Source organism: Branchiostoma floridae, chromosome 4 (assembly GCF_000003815.2).
Source record: "Branchiostoma floridae strain S238N-H82 chromosome 4, Bfl_VNyyK, whole genome shotgun sequence".
Lineage (NCBI taxonomy): Eukaryota > Metazoa > Chordata > Leptocardii > Amphioxiformes > Branchiostomatidae > Branchiostoma > Branchiostoma floridae.
In genome coordinates this window covers 1,152,049-1,167,818 of record NC_049982.1, presented here as the reverse complement: position 1 = coordinate 1,167,818, position 15,770 = coordinate 1,152,049, and the positions used below count along the sequence as shown (strand labels likewise).

Below are 15,770 nucleotides of genomic sequence, written 5' to 3'. Positions count from 1 at the left end.
TGTAATAATGTCTACCAGGCCAGGTGAACGACTAGGTGCGTTGGAAGGTAATAAGTAAACAATTCCAAACCAATCGTATATATGACGTTATTTATCATATGAACGTAAAAATGCAAATAAAATAGTTTGAAAGGTTTTCACTGGCGAAGGCTAAAGTTGAGCGTCGAAGTAAATGATATCGATCTCACTCATTACTAATCTCTCTATATATATACAATGTAGGACACCTGTTAAAATGACCACGTTTCCACTCACTCTTTCTCCCTTAAATGGTGCAATGGCAACCAGATCCTCTCAATGTCATGTAGAGGATCTTGATTTGGATAATGTTCGTCAGTGCCCGGTCCAGTTGTGAAATCATCGATGTGGTATTTGTTTTAAGTACACGACATTACGATTTTTTTGCAATCACAGATACTACTGTTTAAAGCCCCTTAAACAAAATCAAATAGGCATATTGATGACTTTAGTTGATACGTGCACATCTCTACATGTACTCATCTGTCTACCCATTTTTAATCCTTAATGACTGAAATACCGACACTGGCGACCTTCACCTTGTCCTGAGTACCTTAAGAGGGGAGAACGTAATTTCCTCTTATTAACTCAGCCTATTGATGATATCAGGCTATAAAGTAATTTCTCAGGCTACCGACCCGACATGATTTGGGAGCTAAACAGGTGGGGGAGCGCACAAAAACACACTGTTATGATGAAGAGCTTATCTTGTAACACCGACAAATCTTTGTAAGACTTTATAATTAAGTGGGTACTGCATTTTTCCTAATTACGCACACGCAATGGCTATGATCAGCCACGGAAGCCGAGAAAGGCAATTTCGGATAACAAAAAGACAGCACACATTATTGAGACGATTGTTGCTATAACTCAACAGCTTTTTGAACAATGTAAAATTTTCCTCAATGGCTACGTCTACTCAATGACGTCAATAACGTCCTTGATCTACTAACACAATAGGGCCATATAGACCGCCGGAGGGTATTGGATGAAGGTATACAAGGTTTAGTCACAAACTTTTCTAACCAGACGTAATGGCTGGCCTACCAAGCCCTTTACATTCGTGCCGCAATGCCATTCAGTACATTTGTAGTCCAAGCAGACGAATCTTTTTATAATTACGCAATGTTTTTTGTACGTTTTCGGCTGGTGCGTGTTTTTTTTTTTATTGCCAGTCTTGAATCTCCAGAAAAACGTACAAAATATCGTCAAATGGGCTCAAAACAAACCCAACTGATACATCTGCTTCTGGATTACATTTAAAATTTGTAGTGACCCCAACTTTACCTTACCAACCATCGGATAGCAGAGTACTTTATGATGCAGCTATAAAGTATTTGGCCCTAACAACTTTGGCTGCTGAGAAGGTGTTTGGGAGCTACCAGGTGAACTGAGATAAGAGAACCAAGCAATATTTGGATCGTTGATAAATTACTGGCATAACAGCATACTAGTGTTGAAACGGCTTATCTCTTTATAAATGGTAAATCAATCACAATGTTCAGCGGTCTCCATACCTCAACACGTCCCCATAAACCCCAAGCTTACGGTGCTTACATGTACATAACAGTAATTCTTCCTGAGTGCTACAAAATGTAGTTATTACTGATAGAGGACACAAATGTGTACCTAGTTTTAGTTATCTTACTCATCAGATCAACCTAACGGTGGTGAGGTGAGCTGCAAAACCGTGGGGTTAGCAACTGCCTCTTCTTGGGACAGAGACATAGTCAACCATTGGACTATGAACACTACAGACGTCATTAAATATTTGTGTGATAGAGACTTACAACTTGAACTGGCATGCCATGGGGAGTGGTTAGTGCAACTTATTCCAAATATGTCCTTGTAAGCACGATTCTGTTGCTTACATAAACATGAAAACCAGATTGAAGTTTTCACAATATTTATTGTCCTGTGAAAGAAAAGTCTGGTTACATGATAGATTAACCATGTTGTATACAATGCTGGACAAAACTGACATTAAGTGCCATCCTGACACAGCAGACTATTTTGGTGGTTTCAAGATTATAACCTCAGACTGGGAGATTATTGTTCAGTATCATCAAAGTGAAGAGACATCTAACTTTCAAGTATCCATGTGAGTTATTAAAAGACAATACTTTTTAACATCAAAAGCTTTTTTGTAGTCTAGTTTAAATGTGTGGACATTAGGAGAAAGCTGCATCTTCTCAGGAGGCGGTTTTCGCGGGTTGGATGTCGTCCACTGCCTCCTCGTACCATCTGTGGATGCGGTGTCGCCGCAGGACCGAGATGGCGCCGGCCTCGAGGCTGGTCGGGGTCACGCCCAGGTCCTCTAGACCAGGCACCCCCACGGTCGTCTCGTCCGTGTGGTGATCCTGGAATTCAGACAGACAGGAAACTTGAACGCAGAGTACAAAACCTGGGATATAGGAGAATTCTTGTACACAACCAAAATTAAACTTACTTGCTTACGTTTCGGTGTCTATCAGACACATTCCTCAGAGCTTCTGACTGGAGTTCTGCTTCATTTTGGTTGTGTGCAAGAATTCTCCTATATCCTATATTCTACCAACCTGATGAAATTATTTTCGGGAGAACAAAATATAAACCTGCTTGTGTCACACCAGATGATTACATCATTTTTTGACAACATTTGAACACGCTATAAAAGTAGATCTGCTATCTCCAAGTAACGATTTACATTTAATTAACTTATCAATATCTGTAAGTTGATTTAAAAAAGCTGCTACAAAAAGTGGCTAGCTTACATCATAAATACTTTCCAGTACTTCTAGAACCAAGCTTTTCTAAGCTGCCTGTTTTCTTCATCAACCGAGCATCGAAAAGTCACGATGGTTCTCCAATGTAATGATGAACAAACCATCAGGGATGCATGTAGCCAAGTTACATGATTGTACGAGGGGCGTGCAATTAGTAATGGTCCTGACCCATTTCCCATAGCAGGAGATTAATGAAACTTGGCACAGTTATTAGTCTTTATCTTCATAGGAATCACCCAGAGTTATGCATTTCTCCCATCGTTTGATGCAGCTCTGGACACCGATTTTGTAGGACACCCCAGGTTGGTCCTCCAACTGATGCCTCATCAATGGCACAAGAGGGACGACCAGGTCTGGGAGCTGTTTCCACAGACTTCCAGCCACGTTTGAATTCAGGATGCCAGCGTTTTACAAGGTCATATGATGGGGCATCATCACCATAAGTTTCATTTATTTCATCAAAAGTCTTCTTTGGTGTGCGTCCTTTCAAATACAAAAACCGGATCACTGCGCGACACTCAACTGGTTCCATTTCACACCTGGTCCATTTCACACCTGACTAAGTTCAAACACCAGTAAATCAGAAACCACAATTAGTTCAGAGCTGTCTTTTGCAACATAACCCATAGAGATATGAATTATTACACATACAAAATTTCATTTAGATCAGACAACTGGAAGTGGGTCAGGACCATTACTTATTGCACGCCCCTCGTACATATAGAACACAACATCACGATGGTGTATTCCATATCACCCGAGGTTGAAGCCAGACCGCGGGAAGGATCCGACCCGCAGGAGGGCTGGGACTGAGGGTGATGCGGAATACACCGTGTTGTATTTCATTTATGTCATACCGACCTGAGAAAATGATGCAAAATGCACCAGTTAGTTGAGAAAATGTTGTGTCCTCGAACAAAAGATTATAACAACAGCAATTCTAACGTCCAAATCCAGAATTCGAATTTTCGACCGTGCCTATTTGGCCCGTTTGAAATAGTTCGATTTACTCGAGGGAAGCCTGTGTGATACAACTTTGAACCTGTGTGATATGGTATCGAACGTTTTCGCGGCCCAGGTATGACATAAAACAGAAGGATTGTTATACATGTACATGAGAGAAAACGTACCCTGATGACCTGATCTCTGGTAAGGAGCGGCCGCCACTTCAGCTCACCAAACCTGGCTGCAAGCCTGGAGATGCAGACAAGGCTGATAAGTAATGATAGGTAATAACGGTAAAGGCACTAAAGGTAGTCCAATAGTCTTTTAAGGCCATAGGGACAGTGGGTTGTTATTCACTGTGTCCAGGGCGCAGAATTAATAAGCGGATCCCAAGCCTTTCCTTCAGCTGCCTTTACCTGCCCAACCAAAGTCAGGTACCCATTTACATACAGAGCTGAAGTGATGAAAGTCGTGGGCCAAATACCCTGCAGTTATGCCACATGACCCCACTATAATTGATACTTCTTCTTTAGTTATACTGTAGGCAATACTGTTAGTAACAAATTCAATCCTGGAGAGAACAATACAGTGGTGACTGTTATTCATGGTAGTTCTATTCTTCGGTGAGCATGTATTTCCAGACTTAGTGTATAACTCTACTACATACATGTACTTGTTTTCACTGCATAAATCTTCCTTCCAATATACTTTGAAAATTATATAGTAATAGATGAAATTAAGGCTACTGTAGTTCACTGATTTAAGCATCCCTGCCTGTGTACAACAAATTAGCCAAAGCTTGCCTTAGGCATCATACCCAGTCATGTACATGTAACTCTAAACAGTCACGTAACTCTAAATTCCAACTTTCAGGCCACTGTTCTTGAGAGCTGTAGTCTTTTGGAGGGGGCAGGCTACATCAAATTAACTCCAATTCTTCCAAAAGAAGCTGTTTCATTGTACTCACATGTACAGGAACTTGGGGTAAGGGTAGATGAAGGGTGTTCGGTGCATGACTCGATAGATGTACTCCACCATGTCATACAGGTAGTATCTGTTGGGGCTGTGGAAAACACAAGATCAGTTCAGTTGATTTCATCCTTGTATGTATGAGGTGCCACGAATTATGCTGTTCATCGCTGTTCAGCATCAGAAGATCAGAAAACACAAAATTATTGAGATGTTGAGGCTTTAGAATGCAGAATTACAGTCAACAGAAAGAGCCGAAGGATTGTTGCTGAAAACTGCATTTCACTGTTGTTTTTTTGCAATATTCAATAGGTCTAATCACACACAATTAGCATTATCATTCCATCAAGTATAAAAAAAATCTTAATTTGATTTTTATTGTTGATAAATATGCTCAATGTTTGTAAAGAGCTTTGCGTGTCAAAATTTTTATTTTGTCACAAAATCCAATAAAAGAAACACCACCATTTCTGGGGTTGCATTACAAACCTTCAAAACTTTATAAGAATGGGACTTATGGGAGCATTACAAACCCTCAAGATGTTTAAAAGAAAGAGAGCTAAAGGCTTCTGACATACCCAACAAGTTCAAATGTCTTCCCCTTAGCGTCACGCTCCTTGGCAGCATTGATGATAGCAGTGGCCACATCTCCTACCTAAATAGAAAATTGAAAAGAGACAACCAGTAATTAAACTGTTAAGTCATACATTAGAATGTTCCTTCGTTCGTCCCATAGCCTTTTAATCAGCCGTAGGCTGATTAATTAGCCGTAGGGGCAGCACAACATGTTGTGCTGTATCAATAGGCATTTTAGTCCCCTGGCGGCGCCTATCTCCTCTCCGGGGCATGGTGAATGATGTAAATCACCGTGTGGCTGATACGACACGAAGGTTCGCCAGGCCTCCGCCCGGGTGATTTGTAGTGAATCACCAACTCCAGACAGAATGGTTTGCTCCATCGCACACCACACCATCGCACGTGTGGGGGTTCTTTAACGTGCATGGGGTGTGACTCTCCCCATAAACGGGACCTCCATTTAACGTCCTATCCGAGGGACGACTCATTTTCACCTGAGTAAAGTGAGGAAAGTCGTGTAAAATGCCTTTCCCAAGGGCACAAGATCGGTGGCACGGTAGGCAGATTCGAACCCGCAACCTCTCGGTGCAAATCCGGACATGCTAGGCTGCGCCACGCGGTCACCACTAGAATGTACTGCCCATAATATACGAGTCCACTGTGTCAAGGGCCTTGGGACACTGAGGCATTCACTCTCTGTTCACTGCCTTTTACCTCCAAACCAAAGTCAAGTACTGAGTTTTACACCTTAGAGTAAGGAAAGTCATTTTTGTTAGGTAATAAGTACCTTTCAAAAGGAAACAGCTAGACTGCTGGGGTCAAATCTAAATTGTAAATGTTTACAGGGAAACTACTTTCAAAAAAGTTGATAGCACTACTCACATAGACCGGCTGCCGTATGGTCTTCCTGCCTCTGCTGATGAGGGGAACTCCTCCAAACGCACGCAGGTCTATACGTGTGGAGTGGTGGGGGATGGGGAACAGCAGGGTTTATGTCCAGATAGTACTAGTCATCCTCAATTTAAAAACAGACCAGACGAATTCCAGCCTACTCCAGCACTACAAACAGGTTGAAGCCGGTGGCAACTGACACTGTAACTTTATCCATTAAAGCAACTGAATTTGCACATACAAAAGTATGCAAATATACCTGTTAGTGAGTCATCTATGAAAACATTTGACAATCACAACTGTACAGTTATTTTTTCTTACTTCAGACATCTTTTACCAGAAGAAATATAAGAAAGCTTGCTTACTGGCATAGTAGTTGAGAAACCTGTCCTCCCTGCCAAACATCTGTGCAGGCCGCAGGATGGTGGCATCAGGGAACGCCTCCTTCACTGCCTCCTCTCCTTCAAACTTGGAGGGGAATGGAGAAGACAGAAAAAGTCATACTTTTCATACAAACTTGCTGCCGATAGAAGGAAATGGAGGAGGCTTGTAGTTGCCTGCTCTGCAGTCGACCAATGGTGATGATGAAGAAAATAGTGATGTTTTATCCCATCATAGTTTTCTAACACCATTGGTATGTTAACAGACATGTACACATTGTTAATATACACTGTGATATACGTGTATGATAGTTGTTTTTCTGTCAATACTTTTGAGGTAATGCAGGGCTCGAAATACTGGGTGTTTGTGCACCCAGGTGCACCCAAAATTGGAACTGTGCACCCAATTTTTTTCAATATTTTCTTAGGTTTATGTATGGAAAGATATCAAGTATACTAGTATACATCATATTCTAACCTTAGTGTTAGAAAGACAATAAAAATGTCTGTCATTGTGCTTCTTTAAGAATTTGATAGCTTGTAACTAAGTTTTGTTATTATTTTTTTCTGACATTCTACTTAAATTTTAGTGGTGTACCCAAAACTTTTTTGGTGCACCCAATTTTTTAAGCTGGGTGCACCAGTGCATCTAATCCCAAAAATGAATTTTGAGCCCTGTAATGTGTGAGGTACTTGGAGTTTAGTATGGTAGTACAGCATACTACTACACTCTTCAAAGAGTCAGATGTTTCAGGTAGACTATCAGTTAGATATTTTTCAGATAGATACCTGTGACTTAGTATGCCTAAGGTACATGTACTAAGGAAGTTTATTCAATGTACTGTGTCAATTTCATAACCAATATCAATCACACAGTCACAGTAGAAAGCTACCTTGTACTCCTACTCTTAGATTTCTGAAACCAACTTACAAAAGCACAAAACCAAACCAAAAATGTAAGAGTATTAGTCAAATACACATCTGTATGAGGAGTCATAACCTGGGTACGAGACTAGCAGTTCTCCCAGGCTTAATTCTCCTTCACTTGCCAGGTCCAGTTCTGATAGACATTACAAACTCTCACCAGAACTGAACCACTGCAGGCCCCGCGCTCCAGACAAAACTCCGAAGCACTGGACGCTGCATGGCGCTTGCTCTAGCACTCTGTGCAGGCAGGTGGACCATGGGAAGGTCATGTGACGCTCAGCGACTAATCAGGCCACGAGCAGCCACATGACCGGTGACCAATGGGGTCAAGGTGCCACACCTCTGTTCAAGTGCATCAGTTTTCCTTTAACGTGTACATATAGGTCTATTGTGGTTGCTAATTTTTGACAATGTTGAAGAAAGAAAACAACTTCAGAATCCTAACTCCTAACATAGATGATGTACTGGAAATTGCTAGCTAAGGAACTTACTCAGTTCAATCACCTTTCCCCTCCCATTACAAAACAGATAAGTTTGAAATAATTTCACCTTTTTCTTAAGTTTCAGGTAGTTCCTGGTCAGTAGAGGATACTACTGTATCTGAAATGTCCGTTTCCAAAATGTGTCCGGTTGCTGAAGTAACTGTTTTCTTACGTATGTAACTTTCATGACCATACCCTTACCTTAGTTCTGTACAGTTTAGAGGGGCTGTTAGGATCAGCGTTGAGCGATGACACATGGATCTCTCCTTACCTTAGTTCTGTACAGTTTTGAGGGGCTGTTGGGATCAGCGTTGAGCGATGACACGTGGATCAGTCTCTCCACACCCTCCTCCTTACAGAGTTGGGCAATCGTACGGGCAAGGTCGATGTTTACTTCCTCGAACTTGAAGTTTCTGATTTGGAAGAGAAAGTGCCTTTGTCATTGAAAAGTACATGTATGTTAGTTCAATGCAAGTCTGAAAATTTGAATCAGTTTGATAATGTCAACACAACTTAAAGTTCATGATGTACCAGAGAACGTGTGTTTTTAAAAAAACTAATTGTACAAAATAATTTTTTTTTAATTGAATTGTTTTGATCATGTGAACACAACTTTAAGTTTCTGCTCCAAGGGACAAGATACATGACAAAAATAGTACCTTTCTGGAGCTTTGGATTTCCAAGCCATCTATGACAACTCAAGGCACAGTAGAGCAAATAAGAACTTTTAAAAGCCATTCTGTATTGGAAGCTTAGGCAAAAAAATGGGGTTCTAACTAGTGCAAGAACTAGTAGCAAGACAGGGTGGTTTCCAGAAGACAGAAATGTTGCCAGTCTTCTACTGTGACCTCTCTGACAGTAATTTTGCCCCTCAGGATACCTTAGAATGCACCATTTTAACTCAAATTCTCTAAACTCTGCAACATGAAAGGTGGATGCCCCCCGTCCCCCCTACAATACTCACAGCTGTAGTACTCACCATGCGGCGACTCTCAGTCAGACTAAGAAATCTGGACACCCTATAATAAAATCCTAGCTAGTATAAAAGCCTGCCAGTAAAATTCTAGTAACTGACCTTGTCTCCCAGTCCCTGCCGATCATGTTGATGACCACATTGGAGTGCTTCAGCATCTTCCTGTACGACTCTGGGTCTCTCTCGTCAAGCTCCTGACAAGACAAAAACACAACGCGTTTTTCCAGTGCAAGACTTTACAATAGCTCAATTACACGACAGCAAAGGAGTCCAAACCTACACACTTTCCCCCATATCTTACCCACTTTTAAGCTTTGCAATTAGTAATAGACATGGAAGTTAGAACTTAGAAGCCATGATGTGCAGCATTGAACCAGGAGATTGGGAGTTCCAATACTGGCTGCGCGCTACTGGAAAGGCTTGCAGTTCTTTGTACAGGATGATATCCTAGCTGTTGTTAACTGTTCATTGTGACTATCAGAAAGGGCTAGGAGAATTTCCCTTGTACAATGGACCTGAAAATACTGTACATGGCATCTGTCTTCTGTCACAACCGGTGGAACATTAGCAAGTGTGCTAGTGAGCTAAACTGGCTCAAGATCAAGTCAAGAAAAAGAAACAGAACACTTACGGAGAAGACGATCTGCCCCAGATCCCCCATGGGTCTGAGGTACAGGGTGTTGTACCAGTCACATCTGTGTGGCACCACGATCTGGCTACCATCACGGCCTGTAGGAACAAGCCATCTACATGTTAACCTGTGGTACAGAGTGTTGTACCAGTCACATCTGTGGTACAGAGTGTTGTACCAGTCACATCTGTGTGGCACCACAATCTGGCTACCATCACGGCCTGTAGGAGCAAACCATCTACATGTTAACCTGTGGTACAGAGTGTTGTACCAGTCACATCTGTGTGGCACCACGATCTGGCTACCATCACGGCCTGTAGGAGCAAACCATCTACATGTTAACCTGTGGTACAGAGTGTTGTACCAGTCACATCTGTGTGGCACCACGATCTGGCTACCATCACGACCTGTAGGAACAAATCATCAGCACGTTAACCTGAGGTACAGAGTGTTGTACCAGTCACATCTGTGGTACAGAGTGTTGTACCAGTCACATCTGAGGTACAGAGTGTTGTACCAGTCACATCTGTGTGGCACCACGATCTGGCTACCATCACGGCCTGTAGGAACAAACCATCTACATGTTAACATACATCATTATATTTATGATTATTTGAGTGGGCGATGTTGCACCAGCCTAAGACAATCACACCCGAATATGCTTTTCTCAATGTGAAGGCAAATGTATTTGCATATTCTTTTAAAACAATGCAGGAAGTTTTTACAAGCCTTCAAAGTAAACTGAACTCTAACCATGACAACTGAAGAGTAACTGCGTAAAAAAACTACAACACATTGTGTGGATCCTATGGATTGAATGCATACATGATCTAGATTCTTACGAACTGTTGTATCTAATCTATGGTACGCCAAGGAAGTTTAACCTCCTTCAGTCCTTGGGTATGTGTACGTACCAAGTTTGTTGATGACGTATCGCCCCAGGAATCCGGTTCCACCAAACACGGTAGCACAGATACCGCTGAAGGACGACCGCCCTCCCCTGCCCCGGGGGGTGTGGGCGCCGGTCGGGATCACATTGTTGTGGACACCTCGGCTTTGCAGGACTGCAACCCCTGCTATAGGGCTCAGCTGGTGGCCTGTAAACAACAACGATTGTTTATTTGTTTGTCTGGGGGTGTGGGAGCCGGTCGGGATCACATTGTTGTGGACACCTCGGCTTTGCAGGACTGCAACCCCTGCTATAGGGCTCAGCTGGTGGCCTGTAAACAACAACGATTGTTTGTTTATATGTTTGTCCAATGTTGTGGACAGCTTCTGCAGGACTACAACGCATGCAGTGTATTAGGGACCTTTAAGCAACAACAGGTGTTTGTTTGTTTGTTTCTCAGTGTGTCTCATGTTGTGGACACTTCAACATTTACCGTTTCAATCTTTCAATTTGTAGAATCTGCCAGGACTGTCATGCCTAATTTGGGGCTCAGCAAGTGGCCAGATTTGAAGAAAAAATTTAGAAGCTGTAAAGTTTGTATCCTACTTGTTCATGAATTTTCATCACCATACATGATACCTTGATGATACCTTGATGATGTCTAGGTGAAGTAGGCTGCGCCTGTGTAGTCACCCTAATTCATGATAAGGTTAGACTTTTTGATAATGCACACCACAAAGCACATGACTGATCAGTAGATTAATGCACCAGAAACTTTAATAACTAACACCGAAGCCGATGATACCTATACAAGACCCCTCCACTCGGTATCGCACCCCCTCCCCCCTCCTCAGCTGTTGCCCTTCCCAGTGAAGGGCAACAAGGACCGCGTTGTTTTGGGCGACGTTACCGGATTTGGGCGACTCAAAAGTAGTTGACATTGCACGTATATATTTCATTGTAGTGTCTAAATTCATAATCTACCCACTAGCGGACTCCTTGATCCAAAAAAAGGAGAATATTTACCTGCCAAACCGGCACTTCTCACCACCAGAATGGCCGCCATTTTCTTCTTGCAGCCTTCAGCCAAACTCTCGTGAATCCTCGCGAGATACGTTAGGGAAAAAAAAGAAAAGAGGTAAAGTACAAAACAAAACAAAAACTCGCAGGGTGATTCAAAAAAATCGCCTTCTTTTGTACAATAGATATTAAAGATAAAAAAAGGTTTTATATTTAAAGTATTTTCTTCCAAGCAAATAACCTTTGACCCCTACGTCACTGTGACCTGAGCTGTAATTAGTGTAAAACCGGAAAAATCTCGAAACCTTGGCTGCTTTCGCCCTTTTCTCGCAAAATTACTCATTGCATTTTTAAATAATTTTACAAATATTACACATTGGAGTTCCAGAACTACTCATACGTCAGGAAAGCCTGTTAAGGGGACGCAGGAAGGAACTATTTTACTGAAAAGGTTGGTTTTGTCTTGTCCATTCACTTCTGCATATATTTCTGTTGTTGATATGGGGGAGGGGGGCAGAAATGATTTTGTGCTAAAATTTTAATACCATATAGCATATATACAGCAGACTTGTAGCAACTGTAGGATATATGAAGCAGACATGCTTTAGTACAGCAGTTTTCAGAGTTCTTATTTCCTCTTACTTCTGGCAAGTTTTAACAACAAAAAAGCAACTGCAATTATGATCAAGATGTCACAAAATTTCTTTGAAATTTTTCTTAGATCAAATTCAAAACAAGGATTCTTCTATTGTGGCATTCAAGAATACAGAAAGAAGCTACATGTAGTATAGCTCTATTCACAAATTATTGGAGGGAAGACCCATTTTCATGAGCAAGTTTGCATATGTAAATTGTAATACTGTAAATGCATTTAAGTTCGCGGGGATTTAATTTCGCGGTAGCGGGAAAAATGACTTTTCGCGGTGGATTAAATTTCGCGGTAACACCATCTACTGCAGTCTAATACCTTAATAGAAAAATGTTCGCGGTGGATTTAATTTCGCGGTAAAGTGGTCGCCGTGAAAACCGCGAACATTAATCCACCGCGAACATTTCTGCATTTACAGTATATGAATCTTTTATGATGTAACACTTGACAATGGACACCGCAGGTTTTTTACCCTCAGAAAGGACAGCTGTTGATTGGTCGCCATGTCGTACATGTTGCCACATCTGACCAATGGCTGGCAAGTGGACCAGGCCATTCTGTCGGAGGAGGACCGGGTCGTGGTGATCCGGTTCGGCCACGACTGGGACCCCACCTCCATGAAGATGGACGAGACGCTATACTCCATCGCAGACAAGGTTTGTTTGTTTGTTTGTTTGTTTGTTTGTTTGTGTGTCTGATGAATGGTGTGATCCCCTTCAGCCACAACTGTAAAGGACCCACCTCTATGAAAATGGACGAGACATTATACTTAATCGCAGACAAAGTTGGTTTGTTTGTGTCTGATTTTTGTGAGATCCAGTGCAAGCAGGAATAGGACCCCACCTCCATGAAGACCTTATTTGCAGTTAGACCATTAAAACTTAGTGTAGGTTTGTGCAAGGAGGTTGAACAGCCCCAATTGGTTTGTGTAGCTCAGTGTAATATAACCAGCCACTGCCAGCAGGATGCTTGCCTGCAAAGCTTGTGTGTTATGCCAAAGGCCAGTTATATAGGTTATATGGGTACAGATAAAGCTGGTGTGTTATGCCTAAGGGCAGTTATACTAACAATATCGATACAGATACAGGAACAGATAAAGGATAGTATTTACCAATTCATTATTCAGTAAAGAATATCCCAGGACACATGGAATAGTGTGTGTGTGTGTGTGTGTGTGTGACTGTGTAGTTTCCATGCTTTTCCTAAATTATAACCTCTCTCTAGGTCATTTCTGTACGTACAAGTCATGCATGTCTTCTTTTGTCTTCTCTTTAAGATCAAGAACTTTGCGGTGATCTACCTGGTGGACATCTCGGAGATTCCGGACTTTTGCAAGATGTACGAACTTTACGACCCCTGCACGGTCATGTTCTTCTACCGGAACAAGCACATCATGATCGATCTGGGCACCGGAAATAACAACAAGATCAACTGGGCTATCGAGGACAAACAGGAGATGGTGGACATTATCGAGGTGGTGTACAGGGGGGCCAGGAAGGGACGGGGTCTCGTGGTGTCACCCAAGGACTACTCAACCAAGTACAGATACTAAAGTTCAAAGTTCACAAACAGGGGTCAAGTGGTCTGTGGTGTTACCCAAGGACTACTCTACCAAGTACAGTACAGATGTCAATACTAAAGTTCACAAACTAAAACATAGTAGAAGTCACATGATGTCACTTAGATGCATATTAAAAGTCACAAGCAGAGTTCGTGTGTACCTTGAACGTCCAGACTATGGCACAGAGGCTAATGGGCTTTTGCTGGGCACCCTAGCATCATCTCCCATAAAACGTATTAAGCTGGCCAACAGAGTTAGGGCTTACGCTGCCCATAGGTAGCCTGCTGAATGGATCTAATTTACAGGACATGTTTAGGGGCGTGCCTTAAAGCCCAGTAGACACCACCCAGTACTCCCAGGCTGTCCAGTGTAGGTCTCGTGGTGGCTGCCAAGAACTACTCAAGCAAGTACGTACAAATACTGCAAATCACAGTTGAAGTACAGTAAATCATGAAATGTTAGCAGGTCTATTTTGGAAGTTGCCACAACATCATGACACTGAATATGCAATTCCAATTTGTTCATACTGTACTGCAGAATTGTTTCATCCCTGAACTGAAAACAGCATAAGCTAAGATTTCCTTTCCCTCCTATCCTAAAATTAGGTCCAGACTTGGGCCCACCCTAGTCAGTGCATCCAACAACTTCGAAGATCACTCCATCTGATACAATGGCAAAATTGCCTTTAATCTATATATTTTTAATGGTATTGTATTTCCAGCACATGGAAACATTAGACATTGTACACAAGCGTAGTAAGTAACTGTATTACACATATGGCTTTTTTTTCTTCTTAATCTGCTCTTTATGTAGTAGGTTGATCTTTGAATAAGTTTCATGGAGTGATTCAAATTTTCCTTGTCAATCATAAAGAAATCAGACTTATGTACAGTCAGCAAAGATTGTCCTTTTTCCAGAGTATTATAAAACAGCCAGAACTTTAAGTTTAAGTCTGAGAAGTTCATCTTTAGATGCCCTTGGTCAATTGGTGTATTTATTAGGACATTAAAAGGCAAGAGTATTTACATCCATTATCTGAACATGCAGGGAAATTTGGAAGGTATTGGCCAGTGTTAGGCTGTACATGAATTTTTAATGGTAGTAAGATACAGTTCTTGTCAGCAATACTATAGTGACCTGTCTATTAGTATTAGAATTTTGCTTTTTATTGTTTTCATGTATTAGTGAAATATATACTGATTATTTGGTGTATGTAATGTTGTCTCATTCATGATATTTCCGCCTACTCAACAGGAATGCTAATTCGAGTTCACCTTTACCTATTTCCAAAACTAGGTATTAAAGGATACCAAGTCAATGGATGGTGGCATTCAAATTGGTATAGATATTGCAAGGTATTGCAGTTTGAAACCACAATCTGTCAAATAATATCCCTAGATACCCTGTTTCTTTAAACAATGAATAGGTTACTCTATGGATAAAGGTGTACTGACATAATTTTTTTTAAATAGCAAAGTTTGTCATCAAACAGCTGATAATTTTTTTTTCCATTTGACAATAGTAGTTACATGTAAGCCCTACAATTTAACATGTACACAATGTATAAGAATATCCATGAATTCACCTGTCTAAAATCTAAAATGACAAAGCACCTCTAACAGTGTAAAACATTGCCTGTATCATACATGTACTTTAAATTTTTACTCTCAGTCTTTTGTACATTAACTTTCAGTCTGATTAACATGATTGGAAAACTGTTGCTTTTTTTTAAAGCCGTAATTAATATTTTATACATATACACTGCAATATATCTCACCTTGGGTAATGTCTAATGTGTCTGTCAAAAGAAACCATAAATATTTATGCTCCACTAGAGACACGTTTCGTAGAAAGTCCAAGGACACGCAAGATTGGTCTGCCACGTTGCCATGGAAATGTATGATGTCAATGTGCAACACCTGTTTTCAGCTAAAAACCTAAACATATTTTCTGAGCACAAACTTACAATGTATTTATGAAACTTAATGTAAACTCTAATGCTTTAGCCAAACCATCAGCATTTATGTACATCTTCAACTTCCCTGCCTAAAGAAAATAAAACGTTCTTATCGTTACTTTCCAAGCAGAGGTTGA

General features: G+C 41.2%; 2 protein-coding genes across 5 annotated transcripts; one reads left to right on the top strand and one right to left on the bottom strand.

Annotated features, from left to right (window-relative positions):
* Positions 1-1,907: 1,907 nt before the first annotated feature.
* Positions 1,908-11,573, bottom strand: LOC118414633 (NADH dehydrogenase [ubiquinone] 1 alpha subcomplex subunit 9, mitochondrial-like). Of its 2 annotated transcripts, XM_035818812.1 has the most exons (13): positions 11,473-11,573; positions 10,472-10,654; positions 9,901-9,964; positions 9,808-9,837; positions 9,558-9,744; positions 9,029-9,120; positions 8,225-8,366; positions 6,530-6,632; positions 6,156-6,223; positions 5,276-5,352; positions 4,696-4,791; positions 3,914-3,977; positions 1,908-2,378 (listed from the first exon to the last, which is right to left on the bottom strand). In XM_035818812.1, exons 1-13 carry the CDS (start codon positions 11,510-11,512, stop codon positions 2,211-2,213), a joined length of 1,314 nt encoding a protein of 437 aa, XP_035674705.1. In that variant the 5' UTR covers positions 11,513-11,573; the 3' UTR covers positions 1,908-2,210. The 2 variants fall into 2 exon arrangements, with proteins under 2 accessions (XP_035674705.1, XP_035674706.1); XM_035818813.1 differs by lacking the exons at positions 9,808-9,837; positions 9,901-9,964 and having other exon boundaries at positions 9,558-9,655.
* Positions 11,574-11,752: 179 nt separating this feature from the next.
* LOC118414678 (thioredoxin-like protein 4A) lies at positions 11,753-15,378 on the top strand. Of its 3 annotated transcripts, none has more exons than XM_035818876.1 (3): positions 11,753-11,917; positions 12,594-12,771; positions 13,392-14,350. In XM_035818876.1, the coding sequence occupies exons 2-3, from the start codon at positions 12,619-12,621 to the stop codon at positions 13,665-13,667; spliced, it is 429 nt and encodes a 142-aa protein (XP_035674769.1). In that variant the 5' UTR covers positions 11,753-11,917; positions 12,594-12,618; the 3' UTR covers positions 13,668-14,350. The 3 variants fall into 3 exon arrangements, with proteins under 3 accessions (XP_035674769.1, XP_035674770.1, XP_035674771.1); XM_035818877.1 differs by having other exon boundaries at positions 12,579-12,771; XM_035818878.1 differs by lacking the exon at positions 11,753-11,917 and having other exon boundaries at positions 12,614-12,771; positions 13,392-15,378.
* Positions 15,379-15,770: the final 392 nt, after the last annotated feature.

Excerpts from the sequence above, each read along its gene's own strand:
- LOC118414633 (XM_035818812.1), bottom strand. The coding sequence starts at position 11,512 with ATGGCGGCCATTCTGGTGGTGAGAAGTGCCGGTTTGGCAG. Across the intron at positions 10,655-11,472 it reads GAGAAGTGCCGGTTTGGCAG|GCCACCAGCTGAGCCCTATA; the intron begins GTAAATATTCTC and ends TGTTGTTTACAG. Across the intron at positions 6,633-8,224 it reads CAAAACTGTACAGAACTAAG|TTTGAAGGAGAGGAGGCAGT; the intron begins GTAAGGAGAGAT and ends TTCCCCTCCAAG.
- LOC118414678 (XM_035818878.1), top strand. The coding sequence starts at position 12,619 with ATGTCGTACATGTTGCCACATCTGACCAATGGCTGGCAAGTGGACCAG. Across the intron at positions 12,772-13,391 it reads TATACTCCATCGCAGACAAG|ATCAAGAACTTTGCGGTGAT; the intron begins GTTTGTTTGTTT and ends CTTCTCTTTAAG.